Raw genomic sequence first — 17,930 nt, 5'->3', positions numbered from 1 at the left:
CAGAGTGCACCAACTTTTTTTGGTGTACCTATAACATGGGTGTGCGACACACCTCTGTCGGAAGCTGCACAATAGGGTCACATGCAACACATATGTGGTGTGGATTCTTCCTAAATGCTCAATTAGTAAGCAAGAACCTAAATGTTAATTATTTTTTGTCAAGGAAAGACCTTGTGCACACGAACAGATGCATTTTGTTGGCCGCAAGCTGGTGATGTCCTCAGGAAATGACTGTGGAATAGGACTTGCTCCATCTTTTGCGGTGCAGATAGTTTGCATTTTCCCACTGCATTTAGGCACAGTGTATGCACCACACCGTGACAGCACCCATTAGAAAGCAATAAAACTCAAGTGTGCATGAGGCATTAAATTGTGAAGTTGTAGAATGCATGATGACATGTAATACTAAGTGAATGTGAATTTGAACCCTATTGTAACATGTTTTTACTTTATATTTTCAGCTCCAATTAATCCACATTTAAGTAAGTATCAAGATTAAAAAATGTTAGATTACTGTTATTATCACTCATCAGTCCCATCAAGCCTTAGCAATAGCTCTATCTGGAAAGTATCTTTTTTCTACACCCTTTGTCATATCATGCTAAATAAGACCTCCAACACTATGGAGCCAATCCACCATCCTTGAAAATTGACATGCAAGTTATGAAAAAAGTCTTTTTTATTTACCCTTTGTGCCACTTTTTTCTACTTTTCTTAAAAGGGGCCAGGTTTACTAGAACTTGCTCCAGTAATAATTTCACCTCAGGATAATGTAAATTTTAAATCTAGTGCAGGCGACGCACCAGAATTATTAAGGTGTCAGAACCTACTACTTCTTGTTATGTAATCCATATGGCACAGTATTCTGTGGATTTTATCCATCTAGAAGGGGCACCATATAATAACTTGTGAAACAATATCTTTTCTCTTGGCCTCCATAAAAAGTTTGCCTCTATATTTGTGTATACAGTCCCCAGTTTATGTACAAGATTCTGAAGCTCCTGTAGGTTTGTTCTTAAAGTGTAACTGTAAAGTTATAATGATTTTACCAAATTCTCATATGTAATGCCAATATTGCCTTACTCACCCTTCTTTCCAAAGTTATAGCAAAAATCCAGAGTGAAGTGGGTGGAGACTAATGTCTGTCAGTCTATGCCCTCAAGCTGAGACCAGTTAGCTTGCCGACAGATCCCATGATGCCTTGTATTCTCTCTCAAAGTAATTAAGCATCAAATCCAGTGAGAGTCCTACAAGTAAATCCAATGAACATTTCACAGTGTACATCCAGGTTGGCAGGATCATATGTTTACATATCTTAAGACCCCTTATGACCCATGAAATATGACCCATGTGCTGGTCATATGCTATGGACTGAACACATTCATATGCAGGTGCTCACGTAATTTTATGGCCGCCATTAAAAGAGGGGGTAGGAGTAAGTGACCAATGGGTTTCGCATTCAAGTTGGGGTTGCATTTAGAATTATGATAAATGATGAGGAATTCTAAGAGGATTGGGGGGGGGTGAAAATTAATTTACTAAATAAAAATTTTGGATAGAATATTTTAAAAAGTAAAGCACAATGTAAACATTTTCTGTTAAATTTCAGCAGTTCTTAGGTCTAAAGTTATACCTACAAATTTTTGGATGTCAGGTTAGAAAAGATATATCTGCATTTATTGTCCGGGGCTTTTAGTGCGAGAACAAAAGTTCACAGATTGACCTTTGTCGCTACGTTATGAATATACTCACTTTAAAGGAGAAAAGATCACTGAAGCTCCTTCCATTTAAAGTTCCCTGTTCTGTCTTTAATTTTGTTCTTCTTTGTGAAGAAATCTCAGCCTTCAGCACTCAGAGAATAATTTTTTCATTAAAGCTGCAGCTATTTTTATAGCTCACTGCCTAGATTAGGCACCACAGTATACACAGAGTCTATTCCATTCTGTGACCTCGGCAAGCATGGTTATTTATCCACCGTATAAATGTTACAATTACGAGAAGCAATTGTTTGATCATGTTAGCACAATAAACAGTCAAATAGTCCAAAACATTAGTTATATAGAAAGCCAGAACTACTAGTTGGTGAGCTTACTGGGGAGTTAGTCCATTTGACTACCAATATTTATCCACTGACACTAGTTTAAGTAATGGTCTATTTTAATAATTGCCCATTCTGCGCCAGCAAAGAATATCCGCCATGGTGTGTAAAAATTAGATGGCCAAATGTCTGGTTTCCCCGCACCCTTCACTGTTATTAGTTTTTTTGGAAAAACATTAACTTCTATGAAAATTCATGGACCTCAACGATAAAATAAATAGTGCATACCTTTATCTTTTCAGATAAACCAGGGACACTTACTCATAGATCCAGGCATGGTGACTGTGGTAATCTTGTTATATTTGTTATCCTTCTAAAAATCAACTTTTATATATATGCTAATGAGCCTGGGGCAGTTCACAGATCCTTCCATGCTTCATATTCACAGACTGTTCCATTTGCTCCCCCTCCTCCCTTAGCACTTCCCCCTTCCTCTGCCTGATCTAATATTAGCAGCATCGGAAGTTTCAGCACACAGTGGGAGGGGGATGCTCCTGCATAGCTCCTGTAAAAACCTGTGAAAATATTGCAGTAAGGGGTTTTGGTTACACCCCCAGGAGCACTTCAGGACCATAAGGATAATTTTAAAAGTTGATTTTAGAAGGAAGGAGGCCATGGATAACACATATAAGATTACCACAGTCACTGGTCCTTTCCTTTAAAGGATATCTACCACTTTTAGGGTGTTAGACAGTCCTATAACTCTCGTTTCTCGTTTCCTATAGGGGATGATCTCGCCTCTTTCAGCCAGTTTCCAGGCTCCAGAATCGCCTATAAAACGACTTTATAGACTTAGCAAATAGTACTGGAGGTGCTCCGGGTTGAGTCACCTGAGCTTCTCCGCTCAGTAATTTATGCATGCCCTGGCTAACTAATATTCATAACGGCTCTCCATCTCAGTTCTCTGGCTTGTAAGACCGTGTGGGCTGTGTAAGGGACAAGTTCCCGCGTCTGTCCGAGATTTCTTACAAACTGGCTGACGTCACGGGAGGGTAGGGAACTGCAATGGAGAGGAGTTATGCATATCAATTGGCCAATTGGCCAGTGGCATGCACTGAACTCAGGTGACGCGACCCAGAGCGCCTCCAGTACTATTTGCTAAGTTTATAAAGTCGTTTTATCGGTGATTCTGGAGCCTGGAAAATGGCTGAAAGAAGCAAGATCATCCCCTACAGGTAACGAGCATGAGTTATAATGCTGTCTAACACCCCTAAAGTGGTGATAGATGTCCTTTAAGGAATGGAAAGTTACAAGTATCATTTTCAATGCCCCAGTAGCCACATAGTTAGTAAAGTGTCAATATGCTATCTTTGATTTCCACCAACTGATTAAAAAATGGATGTGTGAATGAGCCCTAAATTAGTTCATTGACCCACCCTTCCAACCACTGATATGGGAGTTCTTATGATGGAGGGTGTGTGCAAATAGTAATGACTGTATGATGACCCCTCTATCAACCGGAAACCAACAAAAGATGGGAAGTCACTGGAAGGCCCCAGTTCTGCTACCGGCGTCTCTTTGACATATATGGGTGGCCCCATTAGTGTTTTATACATACTTATATGTTTAGCATTCATGGTGAACCCCTTTAATAATGTACCCTTATATGCCATACACATATGAGTAGTTGTGTCTGGCACTGCAGCCAAGCTCTTTTCACTTAAATGAGCTGCAGTACCAGACACAACTGAAGCAGTAAAAATAGTTCCATGTCTGAGGTGGGAGTCATGGTAAAAAACTATTTTCTTTAGTAGAAGATTCCTTCATAATTACCTTTTTCCATAAATGCTCCAAAGGTTGTTTATGAAGAACCAAATTATCTTATGTAGATACTGTAGCATAAATCTGTTTCCTGATATATGCTACGATCAGCTATGAATGTCCTTAAGCGTGTAAACCTGTTATTAATCTTTCTGTTGTTCCTGCTGAGCTCGGGATTATTTGCAGTTTATAGGGTCATTGTCAAGCTGAGAGCTTGACCTTTTGTTTTCTGGATGTAAAGAAAATGATATGATTCATCTATCATGTCAATATCATATCTGGCATGCAGAATGGCTTGGCAGACTCCTTCATTAATACCCCCTCTGAAGTCACCTGCTGGAGGCCACTGCTTGTATCATACACATGATTTAAATATGTATAGAAAAAGATTACCACCTACCAGCGACTTCCATTTCCATTACTATTAGAGCCAAAAATAACTGATAATTGCTTGTATGTGATTAAAATAATTGCATGTTCCGGTACTGAAGTGCTCATATCACACAGAATAGACAACAATATTTTCGTCTCCTGTAGAACCCCTATTGGAAAACAATAATTACCTGAATAAAATGAGCTCTTTTAGGAGATGAATAGTAAACTGCTACATAGAGATGAGCAAATCTATTCATTGGGTCGTAGATTCAGAACAAATCTGCCATTTTTTAGACTCTGATTGTAGTTCTATTGCGGCACAGAGGCTTCTTGTTGACATAGCTGTAGGCCTTCCATGGAGAATTAGGCATTGATTTGAATCATAAATCCCTGTTCAGAAATTTTTTTCAGAAGATTTTAAAGTATGTATTAGGCATGCAAATTCTGCAAAACAGTATACAGGATACATATGCAAATAGAATAAGATATTACAGAGTAATACAACGTTCACATGAAACGTTGAGGGCCCTGCTCACAAAGCTTACCATCAATGAAATATAAGTCAGAGGAAAGCTACTAAGCCCCATACACACTTGACAGAGAAAATATGAACTAAGTTTTAGAATATATGTTGTTGATTATTGGAGTACCTTTTATTTTGGGACAATAAAATGATATATCCAAAAATGTAGAAAGATTATTCACATAACGTGGGGGAGATTTATCAGAAGTGTCCGTGGCAACCAATAAAAGCTCAACTTTCATTTTCCCATAACTGTTTATAAAAGTAAAGCTGAGCTCTGATTGGTTTCCATGGGCAACTAGAACAATTTAACCTCAGAAACTTGTGATAAATCTCCCCCACTGTGTGTGTAAAGTATTTGTTAAGTGAGGATGGGGGTAACTTTAACCCAACAGAAGGATTTATTTTAAGGGTCTACCTTAAGACTATGTGCATGTCCACATTGTGACCCTATTCTTAGTAGATGCCTTTAAATGAGTAAAACCTGGGTCGCTTTGAGGTCTCATCAGAAGGTCCTGTTCAAATCTACCTTCAGACATAAAACCACAACAGTTCAGTCAATCAAATTGACTTGAAAAATCAAGTTTTCCCATCAAACTTCGTCTATAATGCATTCGATCTTCTTGAGAGTAATGTAGTAAAGTTTCAAAAATTCAAAAGAATTGGTAGGATACAACTAAAGTAGTTTACTCTTGTTTTTTCTTCAGTATAAAAAAGTCAGACTTTCATCTTTCTCTACTAACTCTTACATGTCTGGATTTCTTATAGGAGAATTCCACTGTGGATTTGAGGATGGCAACATGTGCTTGTTCACCCAAGATGAAACTGATATTTTTGATTGGACAAAGCAGAGTGCCAGCACAAGAGATACTAGGTACACCCCGAACACAGGGCCCACAACAGATGCTGGCGGATCCAAGCAAGGTATATATATCCCCCGATATCTGTTGTAGTAAAGTGTACATAAACAAGCTGATTATTATCTGTATAGTCATTCTTCTTTTTTTGACAATGTAACATAATTTAAAAAGTGTCAGTTAAAAATTTTCAAAAATTTCAGCAGTGTCAAAATCTATCCTCCTCTAGGTTTTTATATGTACATTGAGACCTCTCGCCCCCGCTTAGAAGGAGAAAAGGCCCGACTATTTAGTCCTGTCTTTAACATTGCGCAGAAGAATCCATATGGCTCCAGCAATACAGCTTATTGTTTTAGCTTTTTTTATCATATGTATGGCAGGCATATAGGTAAGTCATTTTATGGGATATCATTGACTAAATTGTTTCAGTGAATGTTGTATAATGGTGCCAGAACTTTGTTAGTATTTTTGAAAAGTGGACAACAGAAAATTCAACCATACTCCATATCGCATTGTGTTCCTCTATTTTCGCAATTGTTGAAACTACATGTACTAAAATGCAAGTCATCAATCCAAATCCAATGGACAGGAAGATCAGTGGTCAGCGATGTATAGCTGCATCCTCATTAAAGTGACTCATGCATGCCCTTAGAGGGTTATATCAATCATTGTAATGCCCACTACAGGCAAAATCGGACGTGTTCATTTTGTAGCTTATACCTAATTCTTAAGTGTCCATTTCTCATATGTTGATCAAGATGGTCATGTCCAGTAAAATAAAATTAACAAAATTAAGAAAGTAAAGTAGTCCTCCTAGATACTGGCGTAAATGTTTCAATAAAATGAATCTATTGGTATAAAATCCCTATCTCTGCTAGTCAGCTGCATTCAACTTAATGATGGCCAATCACCCATGTCCAGGCTCTCAAATGGTTTGGGCATGTTCTCCGTGCATTGTTGTGCCAGACAACTATTTAGTGCAATCAATTATAAGACTCATTAACACTTTTCCAAATGGCAAAACATACTTGTGATGATTACATAGCTCCTTGATAACAGCAGGTGCTTTGTTGTGGCTCAGTAAGCAATCTATCCCATTTTTATTGTTCTGTTCTGAGCTCTCTCCATATAAGAGTGGATTTCACACATTGTGCTTATTTCTCAATATACTTTGGATTTAAAGAGAACTTGCCACCTTACTCTTTATCTTAATCACTGCTGTTTTTTTCTATAAACAATTTTCTCAAAAATATTTTAGCAACATGTACAATAGGAGCCAGCGATATGTCTGCCTTATATTAGCCTGAATTCAGAAACATAATTATGAAGCAAATTTAATAAATCATGACAAATTAGTAAAAACCTAGGGACTCAGCAAATTCCTCACAACTACTATATAAAGGGATCCATACATAGAGATATATAAATGGGATAGGTATCTATAAGTATGAAAAATCACATGTTTATTTGAGCTTGGTCATCTTGCACCAATAATGTTGAGCCAAAAATAGGTAAGGCCACATTTTTATTTCAAGGTCAAGTTAAATCTTTACATTGGATTGGTTGGTTGGAGATTATTTTCTTGATACAATGCTGGAACCCCTTTGTGCAAACATATAATAAAAAGGGTATTCTGGTAATGACTAATAGAATTAACCATAATGGATTCCCATCCCCTACAGTCAGATTTCAAGTTATTTAGAAGATATCACCTATCCTATGGACAAAACTACAAGAATTCCCCTTTCAAAAAATATAAATGTGAAAAAATAATGCAACTGCCCATAGAGGAGGTTTAATAACATAATACATATATTTTATTGTTGTGTTCCATACACAGAGCCGGCACCAGCACTGGGCATACCTGGGCAAGTCTGCTAGGGGGGCCAACATAAGGCTGTGCACAGGAATCCATGGTGGTGAAGGGGGACTGTTTCTAATGAATCCATAGGGAGTGAGGGGGGCTTAATATAAAATAACCATGAGGGGCTGATTGGTATGATAAACTATTTTAGGAAACAGGAGACTGTTTTAGATTCAGAATTTTTAATGACGCCACATGAATTCATGGCAAATGGGCCTACTGAGGCTCTGTTGCCCCAGTGCTTAGTGAAACCTGAAACCCTGTCCATACACATACAATATAGAGTCAGCTACCTCTCATCATTTGAGCCTGTTGAGATGCCGAAGATGATGAAACCTATGCTCCACTTTTATCATCAGGGCAGACTTATGTCGGATAAGACCCCAGGTGTGTGACCACCATATACTCCTAAAGCAATATACCATGTAGTCTCCAAGTAGCATTGCCAAATAATACATTACTAGTGGTGCCTCCCCATTCAGTATGATTCAGTATGGCATCAATTGAACACCTCTAAGCCTGGTCCTGCAAATAGAAAATAATAAAGAATGTGATAAAATGAAATGAAACTTGGCAAGAAAGCAAAGAAAGTTGCTGCGCTTTAAAACCCGGCATGTGGAACGGAAGAGATTTTAGCCAAAATAAAACACCCAGAGAACGGCCATTAATCCTGTTTACTGTCTGTGGATATACGTAATCAGTCTCTTGTTGCTGCTAGAGCTCCTGATCAATTCTCATCCATCTCTCTCCTTGATCGATTTCTTCACACCTGAATCAGTGAAACGAACATTTAGATTCAGTAAAATTTTCAACCTGCGTCTTGTCAATATGTTTGTCCCTGATCCTCCATTGATGATCAATGGTTTTAGATTTTTTCCTTGTGTTGGCCTGCACAGCTTCCAATGTCGTTCATTTTAGTCCATAAATTAGTTAGAGCCCTTAGCTGGATTAACTATATCCATTCTTAAAATTATGCTCCATGGCTCTCTGGGGGGGGGGGGGGGGTGTATCGCATTCCAGTGCACAGTTTTCCCTGCCCCTCTATATATAGAGGCACCAGCCACTTGATACATCTAGTGGGTGGCTGTGGACAAGTCTGCAAGTCTTGTCTGGCATAGATATAAGGTTTGCCAGAACAGGCAGGCTACAGTAATGCCCCAAACCAAACCAGGGGAAAATAGGTGCAATTTCTGGCAATGTGGTTTTCTGTTTGGACTATTTGTTTGAGATAAATAATTGTAATATTTTATAGGAAGGAAAATTTAGCTTCTCACAGGACTTCTGAGATCCCCAGCAATTGGGCATTTGGGGGATTGTAACTTTAAGCTGCACCTTTAGGGATCATTTTTCCTGTAAGCCATCCAGGAAGTCCTAAGGAAGTCAGTGGAGTGCACAAAGATCTTGTCCTGTATTTCATTCATTTCTATTGAATTTCCATCATGGCTTACAGGGCAGAAACAGTTGAAAGACCATTTTACTATAGTGCAGTTCAAGAAGAATTATAGTCCCTTTTTCCAATACATCCCCAGTAACAAGACATCTATGCCTTGTGATATGAATGTTGGATACATGTCTTTAATTTTTACCATTAAATAACAATTCTAGAGCAAGCACATAGAATTCTGCATTTTGTCATTGTGTCAAACAGCTAGGTCCTTTGTAAAAGAACTAAAATGAAATATTTGAAACACTTCATTTAAAACTTATGCAAAAATCTGCCAATAATCTACCAATGGTAAAAACCCTCTTAAGCAGTTTAATAGGATTAGAAAAACATGGCTGCTTTCTTCCAGCAACATCTCCACACATGGCTAGTATTGCATCTTTGCCAGAGTTTAGTCGAGCTGAGTTCCTATACATGATCCTACTCAAGGAGTAGAGCTGCCATATTTACAATCCAGTATAACCCTCTGAAGTTAAAATGACTGCTTTAACTCCAATTTTTACTTTCTCTACTTGAACAAAACATCTTTTTCTAGTGTGGTTGAGCTACAAAGAAAGTAACAATGTCATTCCCCTTCTGATATTGTTAGCATGTTCTTTGGCGTGCTTGACCAGCCTTTTCCCTTCTCAATAGAAGTTTTAATGAGGTAGGCGAGCCTACAGATCCTTGTCGCACTTCTGTGAGAGTCTTGTTCTTTTGAACAGTCTTGTTCACATCGACATTGATTTCGAAACACCATGATTCTTTAGCAGTCTCCATTTCCAAATGACTTCAGCCTTGCATTCAGTATCCAGCCAGCACATAGGGTTCATTAGGGAGAGACACTTTTCTATCTATGTCCTCTTACTAAAGTTCAATATATAAAGTTTGTAAAGTTCCACTGTCAGTCTCCCATATCACAATATGGTTCCTTTAATTTGAGTTGGTTGAAGAGAATTTATTATAAATTAATGTCTATAGAGGTAAGATAATGTGTAATTATTATTACATTTTTATTCTATAATCCTCCTCAGGGAGGGGAAAACCTGTAGTATCTACGAGGACAGTGTAGAAGGTTGTGTCTGCTTTATGGCAGTTCATCTGAATGCTAGTTACTAGTGATGAGCAAGCATACTCGTCCGAGCTTGATGCTCGTTCGAGTATTAGCGTACTCGAAACAGCTCGTTGCTCAGACAAGTATTTTGCCTACTCGAGAACGAGCTTTCACTTGATCATTTAAGTGAAGAACACAGTGAAGAACACAGTGAACACAGTGAACACAATGAACACAGGTTTATTTAAGGATAATTAAGGATCATTTAAGTGAAGAACACAGTGAAGAACACATTGCAGATGTTTCCATACATCTGCTATCTGCTAACTTATCAGTAGACACGAGTGCAGAAAGGGGTTATTCACAATAGTATGTGAACAATATGTGTGAAGAAAACATTGAAGATGTTTAACACGGGTCATTCTCCTTTTTGAAGTCCCACGAATATTCCATTGAATAAAAAAAAACGAAGAAACAGGACTTGATCCCCCTAAAAAAAAAGTTCGACTCGAGTAATGAGCACTCGAGCATTTTAGTGCTCGCTCGTCTCTAGTAGTTACTGATCAGCAATGTGCTTAGATAAGTCCTAATAGTGGATTTTGTTTCTCTATTTCATAGGGAGCTTGAACATATTCCTTCGACTTAAAGGGCAAACCAGCACAGAAATCGAAATCTGGTCGGCTAGTGGGAATAAAGGAGAGCAGTGGCATCAAGCCCGCATTAATATACACCCAACGGCTTCATTTCAGGTGAGTCATACTAACCCCATGGGTTTCTGTAGGTGAATTCTAGATGTTAAACTTAGAGAATTTTCTCTAAAATGACAAATTATTAGACAACAACTAAGGTATGTCTGGAAAATGTATTAAGTTCCCTATTTAATTACTTGTGAGGTGATTTGAGTGCTGGATGACCCTCTCAAAATGTATTGCTTGATTTTGCTGTGTATCACTGTTAACATTGGTGCCATGGATTCCATTCATAAACGTAAGGCATGATGAGATTTTTGTGTTTTCCATTTTTCTTGGTAGCTTAAAGGGAATCTGTCACCACATTTTCACAAATACAGCTATTGACAGGTTCCCATAGAGCCCTGACACCCTTCTTTTAGCTACAAATTGTTTCCTTCCCATCCCAATTAAACTAAATTTAAGTTATATCACCTATCATCAGAGGGGGCATGTCCTGTTTGGCCAACCCCTCCAATCTTCTCCTCCCAATGCCTTATGTCTCCACACTATTCAGCACTTCATATCATGTGACATGGGTGATGTCTTCTAAGTTTCTTTACGTAGCATAATGTACACCATGTATATATCTGATCACATGAAATCCGAGCATGCCTCCATGCACTTCTACTCCTCCCTATCCTCCATGGAGGCTGCTGTGATTTCATGTGATCAGGTACATAAATTTGCAAACGTAAAGGTGGACCTTAAAAACATTAGGTTGTTCCCTCTCGTAGTAGGATTCTGGGCAAGCACATTTTCATTTACCTTAATTGATTGTTCCCAACTTCAGTCTGACAATAGGGCTCTGCCTATAACATCAAAGACACCAGCATTTAGCTCTGAAGACCCATTCATCCCTTTTAGTCTACTTATTGATGGTTTATATATTTTATGAACACTGCTTTAATATACTGGATCTGGTCTGAATACTCAAAGACAACATAATGAAAATGAATGACAGAACCAGAAGCTCACTTTTAATGCATTAACAAATTTACAAAAATCTTATTAAACCAAAGTGCTCCAGTTACAGGTAGATTAATAAATCAAGTATATTATAGCACAACAAACGTCTAATTTCTCAAGACTGATCGTTGGCAAATCCACTGGTCATTTGAGCAGTTGTGATAAATAAAAAGTACAATGTTAAAAATTGCTAAAAAAAAAATACCATTAAATCTGAGAATGGTACAGGTTGTTCGCTGTGCATGCCAAATTGCAATTTTGGCACAGTGTCAGTACCCAGTACTGGGAGCTACAGTTTTATTGGTGTCTCGTTCAAATTTGTATTATTCTGGTCTCTCTTCAGTTGTCATTTCCACAGAATATAATTGGACATGCTTTGCTTCCCACCTAGGGCTTGATCAAGATTAAGATTTTAAGGGAAATTATTGTACTACAACCAAAATGTTATTATGTTAGACATGATTATACATAATGGAGATGATATATAGATCACCAAGATCATCAAGCTTGACAAAGGCGGTTGACACCGAAACTTGCCCCACTTTCGATAAATCTTACTCATTTCTTTCATGTAGAACCTGGAGTGCTGCCAGCTTTTCTACTTCTATACGTTTGGAGGCCTGGACCTGATTTGTGTTGCACCCCTCCTTTTTAGGAGTTTTTTCAAGACTTTGCTGACTTGGACTTTCATTTTCTCTAGACAGATATTTGTAATGGTTTGGATTTTGCCATATAGCTTGTATATATAACTAAAATTTTTCTAAAATGTTCTATCCCTTAGTGATATTAACACAACATCGATTGTTTTAACCCTTTACTTTACAATTTTACTCAGTTTTATTGCTGTTTTAGCTCTTATCTCTCCTTCTGCTGCTCAATCCAAAATCCCAGGGTGTGGGCGGGGCCTCTCTAAGCAGACACGTTACTATATTATCCATCTAGTTCTGTAGGGTTACATTATCAGGGTACAGGTGTATATAGGCTTTCATTTGGCTTCTGAAATTGTACTAACACACTGACACATAGACAGAGAGATGAGACTGATCAGAGATGCATGAGATAATTACACAGAGGCTGAAAGACACAGGCTGACAGACCATTACAGTGTTACAATGTGAGCACTGCTACATCTCACAAATATGTGCCTTCATCCCCCTTCCCCAGGTCACTAATCTCCTTGTAGTTTGTTGTTTGCAACCTCTCTCTCTCTGCTCACAATGTCCTGACAGCAAGTGTCTGTGTCTCTGTGTGAGCTCCGTGCAGGGAGCGGGGCTACAGACTGTAATCTCTGCACCACGATCTCACACACAAATCCAAGATGGCTGACAACCATAAGTGAGAATTTACTGGGTCGTGTCTAGGGGAAACTGAAATTGTGTACAGCAGGACTGATAGAGACAGGTTGGACTTATATCTGTGAAATGATGCATTTTTGTTAATAACAGTGAATTAGAGAATGTTTTATTTTGTTGTTCTGAGTACATATAAGAAACTTGACTTTGTGGGAATACCACTTTAAGTTTTCTCTAATACTCAACTGTCACCTTTTACCAATATAGATCATTTTTGAAGGTGTCCGGGGTCCTGGTATTGAAGGTGACATCGCCATAGATGATGTGTCGATCATTGAGGGAGAATGTACAAAGGTGGATCAGCCAGTCACTTGTATGTACCAAGTTCTGTTCTTAAATTTTCATTAAAATGAAAGCAAAAACTTAGTAGCTTTTTAGAAAATTTTGAGTTAAAAGGACTGCCCCAAGTTTTAATGTTATCTCTCAAGTGATTGATGGTGGTTATATTACTAGGACCCTCAGCAGTCATAAGTGGGAAAAAAATTCTAAATGCAATGAAATGCATTTGTGGCATTTTCTTGTGGGCTTGGATTTTACGGCTTCACTGTCCACCCCAAATGACATGTCTACTTTATTCTTTGGGTTGGTGCGATAATGGAGATAACAAATTTGTATAGATTTTAAAATGTTTTCATACATTTACAAAAACTAAAACCTCCTGTACAGCTGTATAGAGCTGTGGGGGGACTTATGTTTTGCGAATTTCTATGACATTTTCAATGCTACCATTTTGGAATTTTTTCATAGTTTTCAAAATCGCAAAAAAGTGCAATATTCGACTTTGGGTGTTATTTTCTTTTATGGGATTAAATGCAGTGGAAAACCATTATTCTATTTTGATAGATCAGGCATTTTCCGATGCGGCGATACCCAACTCATTTATGATTTTTACTGTTTATTTATATTTTTATGACTTCTAAGGAAAGGGGGGGGATTTAAATTTTAAGTTTTTTTAAAATATATACATGGGTTTTTTATTTTTACTATTTTTCATACCCCCTAGGGTACTACAGTATGGCAGTATATGGGGATTTTCCTCCTCATTCATTACAATGTGCAAATCACACATTGTCATGAATGGTTTAAAACGAGACAGCCTCGGGTCTTCAGAAGACCCAGGCTATCATGGCAACCAATCGCTGCTCTCCGATGACATCACGGGGAGCGACAATCTTTACATCTCTTTGGCGATGTACAGGACAACACTTGCGATTGGTGCGAGCACCAATAGGTAAGTCTTTTCTGCAATATGCAACAAAAACTTAGCGGCTGTGGAGAGGGCTCAGCTATAGAGCCCTCTCCGTGCACCCGCAGCCAACCTGTCTCGTCTTATTATGTCACTGGTCATTAAAGGGTTAAGACAGAGTGTTTCCTTATACAAGATTAGGTTATCAACCAAGGAAGAGAGGAGGAGCAAAATGTATCCAGTGTATAGAACATGGTACCTCAATACTTCACCTCCCTGTAGTATCCACACAAGAATACTACATATACAAATGTTTTCAATGAACTGTAGAGAAATCTGTATGTCTAGTGTTCTTGTACAAATATGGCTTTATCAGGCACTGACATTGCAACACAACCAGTTTCTATAAAATATGATTATTTCTTGGTATCTAGTACAGTTGATGAGTTTGCGGGATCCACTTGGGCCACAGAGAGTACCTTTAGGTAGCTATTTAGCTTTATGTGTTGTGTAGAGATGAGCGAGCACCAAAATGCTTGAGTACTCGTTACTCGGGTCGAACTTTTCCCGATGCTCGAGTGCTCATATAGAATAACGAACCCCATTGATGGGGGACTCCAGCATTTTTTACTGAAAGAACACATTGAAAGAAGAACACTGAAGAACACATTGCAGATGTTTGCAGATGTTTTCACTGAAAGAACACAGTGAAGAACACATTGCAGATGTTCCGTACATCTGCTAACTTATCCGAAGACACGCGTGCCGAACGGTGTTCTTCACAATAGTATGTGAAGAACAATATGTGTGAAGAACACATTGCAGATGTGAAGAACAATATTTGTGAAGAGCACCGTTTGGCAGGCGTGTGTTTGGATAAGTTAGCAGATGTACAGAACATCTGCAATGTGTTCTTCACTGTGTTCTTTCAATGTGTTCTTCACTTAAATGATCCTGTGTTCACTGTTTTCATTGTATTCTTCACTGTTATTCACTGTGTTTCGTTTAGTAAATGCTCGATCTTGAGCCGGCGAGATACTCGTCCGAGCAACGAGCCATTTCGAGTATGCTAATACTCGAACGAGCATCAAGCTCGGACGAGTATACTCGCTCATCTCTAGTGTTGTGCTATGACATTGCTGACTACTAATTTTTTTCAATTTTTATTTTTTTTTATCCTCATAGCTCCGCCTTCTGGAGTGAAAGTGTCTGGGACTATATTGCATATATGGCTGTATCCAGTTTTCCTTTTCCTTTCTTTTTTAAGTCATCAAAGGTGACCATATCCTGGCAGAGGCTACAAAAGATTCACTAGGCACTGGTATGAAGAAAGAGTCTTTGTAAATGGACATCTGAAAAAAAAACAATCTACCAAAGATTCCTCCACTGGGGCACTGGGAATTACTGGAACAAGGGATATAAATTCTTATTACAAGTATACTTGAGATGTGAAATAAAGGAGAGACCTTACAGGGCTTCTGTGGCTCTCAAGAATAATCTGAATTTTCTCTTAAAGGAAGGAATTACGAGAATCCTTGTCAAAGCACAACGTCATGGCTGGTTTTCTTTCAAATGAATAGAGTTTGCTTGTTACCATGGACACCTAATGGCCTGCCAACCTAAACCTCACAGTTAACAGGGTACACGAAGATCTGGCATTAATTTTCCATTCAAAAAGGTTTTCAGTATGGAACAAGTATCAGTAAGCCCTCTTGCCTTGGCTGCCACCATCTAAGACCTCTGTACTCCATATTGTCCCACAGCTTTGCTAATGAAAGGTATGCCGTATCTTTTTTGCATGTAGATGTCTTCAAGGAAAAGCAGCTTAGTCTTACAAGCATTTTTCAGCTTAGGTGACTCTGCTTGCTTATGGACACAAAGCCGCCACCAGGCCCATCATCAGCTGTAATAAAGGAACCAAACCACCACCTTTTATAAAATGCCAGGAAACCAAGTGCCTTCAATTAACAAGCCTGAAAAAGTTAGCTAAACAAGCTTGCACTGCTGTGAGTGGTTTGTGGAAATGAAAAAAAAAAATACAAAAAAAAAGGAAAACAAACTTTTTTTTTTAAGCAAACTGCAATTCATGAATATAGAATGCAGGCCAGATTTAGAAAAAAAATTGCTACAAAAATACATGGACTTAAGTTGCTGCATAAGCTTCTTTGACACATATACATATACACAAATATATGTATTGCTTTTGGATTTTTATTTTTTAAAAACAGCCATGGCCTTCTCGCTTATTACCCATTTGACAGTATCTTATACCTTGATCTCCAAAAATTGGATAAACCTACTTTTCTTCTAAATACAGTTTAGGTGGTTTGAAAAGTTGTCCAAGGACTTTCAATACAATATTTTTTTTTAATGGGGAAAAAAAGATTTTCTTACTCTTATCTACATTTGAAATGAAATCAGTCTGATCTTAAGAGGAAAATGTTCTGAATATCTAAGACTACAGCTCGAGTGACCCAACAGAAACTCTGAATTATTAGTCTTCATTTAAGATAAAAAAATATGAGGGTCCGATGCCTCTGCCCGCCAATCAGACTCTGAGCAGATTGTGACATAGTATTTTATTATTTTGGCAAGTTTGGAAAAAAAAAAGAAAAAAAAAGAAATTACACTTTTACATAAAACTGTAAAAAAATGACTGAGCTACCTGATTAAATACCATACCTTAACCAGCCACTTTTTCAGTGCATTGTATATGTCCCTTATAATGTTGGCTATGAACATTTGGAGATATTTTTTTGATTTCTTTAAATTATCTTAAAGTTTAACTTCATTTAAAGAAAATACTTTTATCTACAAAAATATTCTTTTATGTTCTTTAAAACACATGATGGTTACAAAAATGTTATGCAAGCAATTGGGCTATAAATAAAAAAAATATATATATTTAACATTGCTGAAATTGATTTACACGAACCGAAGCACAAGAATATATAGTAGAATGATTACCATTTTATGATTTTTATTTTATTTCATTTCAAAAACTGTAGAAATGTTTGTGCTGATTCAGTAATTTAACTGAACCAAAAAAAAAAACCATACATTTTTCAGCTGTGTTCAATAAAGCCTCTTTCCAGGTAAGGTATGAGAAGTGGTCTACTGGTTATTTCTCTATATATTCAAAAATAAAGTAATGGGGTTTCATAAAAGCAGTAACTTTCAATGTCTAATTTAATATGGATTTAAATTGATAACCCACCTCTTAAGAAAATTCAGGTGAATTGATGGTAAGTACAGACCTCGATTAGTACATTGGTGGAAATGTTAACATGCTTGCACAGCCACTTCTCTTATATGGCACCATTGTAGTGGTCATGTCAGGCACAAGTGGGACCTTAATCAACTTTATTTGCATAAAGCTGTTACTAACATTAATACAGCTATGAAAATAATATAAAAATATCGCATTTATTTACCTTTTCAGCATTTTTTTTACTGTCCTGTTCATGCCGAAAGTGGCAGAAACTGCCTGGTTGTGTTCCTGCTTCTTGCTGTAGAGAATCCTTCAGTAGCTGTAATGTAAACATTGACATGAATGTTGATGTTACTTGTACCTCAAGGTCTAATTCTGTCCGAAAAATGAGCCAACATTATACACTTGCTGTGTACCATCCTAATTTGGGGGATACTGTGATGTGAGTTTGGGGTTACTTATTAATACCAGGTGAAATCCTCACTAGCATCTGTGTATTTTCATGTGTCTAGAAGAGTCTAATATTCTT

General features: G+C 37.7%; 1 protein-coding gene across 2 annotated transcripts in view; it reads left to right on the top strand.

The window, feature by feature from the left end:
* The window catches only part of MDGA2 (MAM domain containing glycosylphosphatidylinositol anchor 2), a 453,765-nt gene extending 436,894 nt beyond the window's left edge, over window positions 1–16,871 (top strand). For both annotated transcript variants that reach the window (XM_072115988.1, XM_072115986.1), the window contains exons 12-17: window positions 462–482; window positions 5,526–5,681; window positions 5,844–6,002; window positions 10,574–10,704; window positions 13,212–13,317; window positions 15,376–16,871. In XM_072115988.1, the coding sequence (XP_071972089.1) occupies window positions 462–482; window positions 5,526–5,681; window positions 5,844–6,002; window positions 10,574–10,704; window positions 13,212–13,317; window positions 15,376–15,470 (668 nt within the window). In that variant the 3' untranslated portion in view covers window positions 15,471–16,871. The remainder of the gene's footprint in view (window positions 1–461; window positions 483–5,525; window positions 5,682–5,843; window positions 6,003–10,573; window positions 10,705–13,211; window positions 13,318–15,375) is intronic.
* The last annotated feature ends 1,059 nt before the right edge of the window (window positions 16,872–17,930 follow it).

Source organism: Engystomops pustulosus, chromosome 7, assembly GCF_040894005.1.
Source record: "Engystomops pustulosus chromosome 7, aEngPut4.maternal, whole genome shotgun sequence".
In the NCBI taxonomy this organism is placed as follows: domain Eukaryota; kingdom Metazoa; phylum Chordata; class Amphibia; order Anura; family Leptodactylidae; genus Engystomops; species Engystomops pustulosus.
This window is presented reverse-complemented; position numbering and strand designations above follow the sequence as displayed.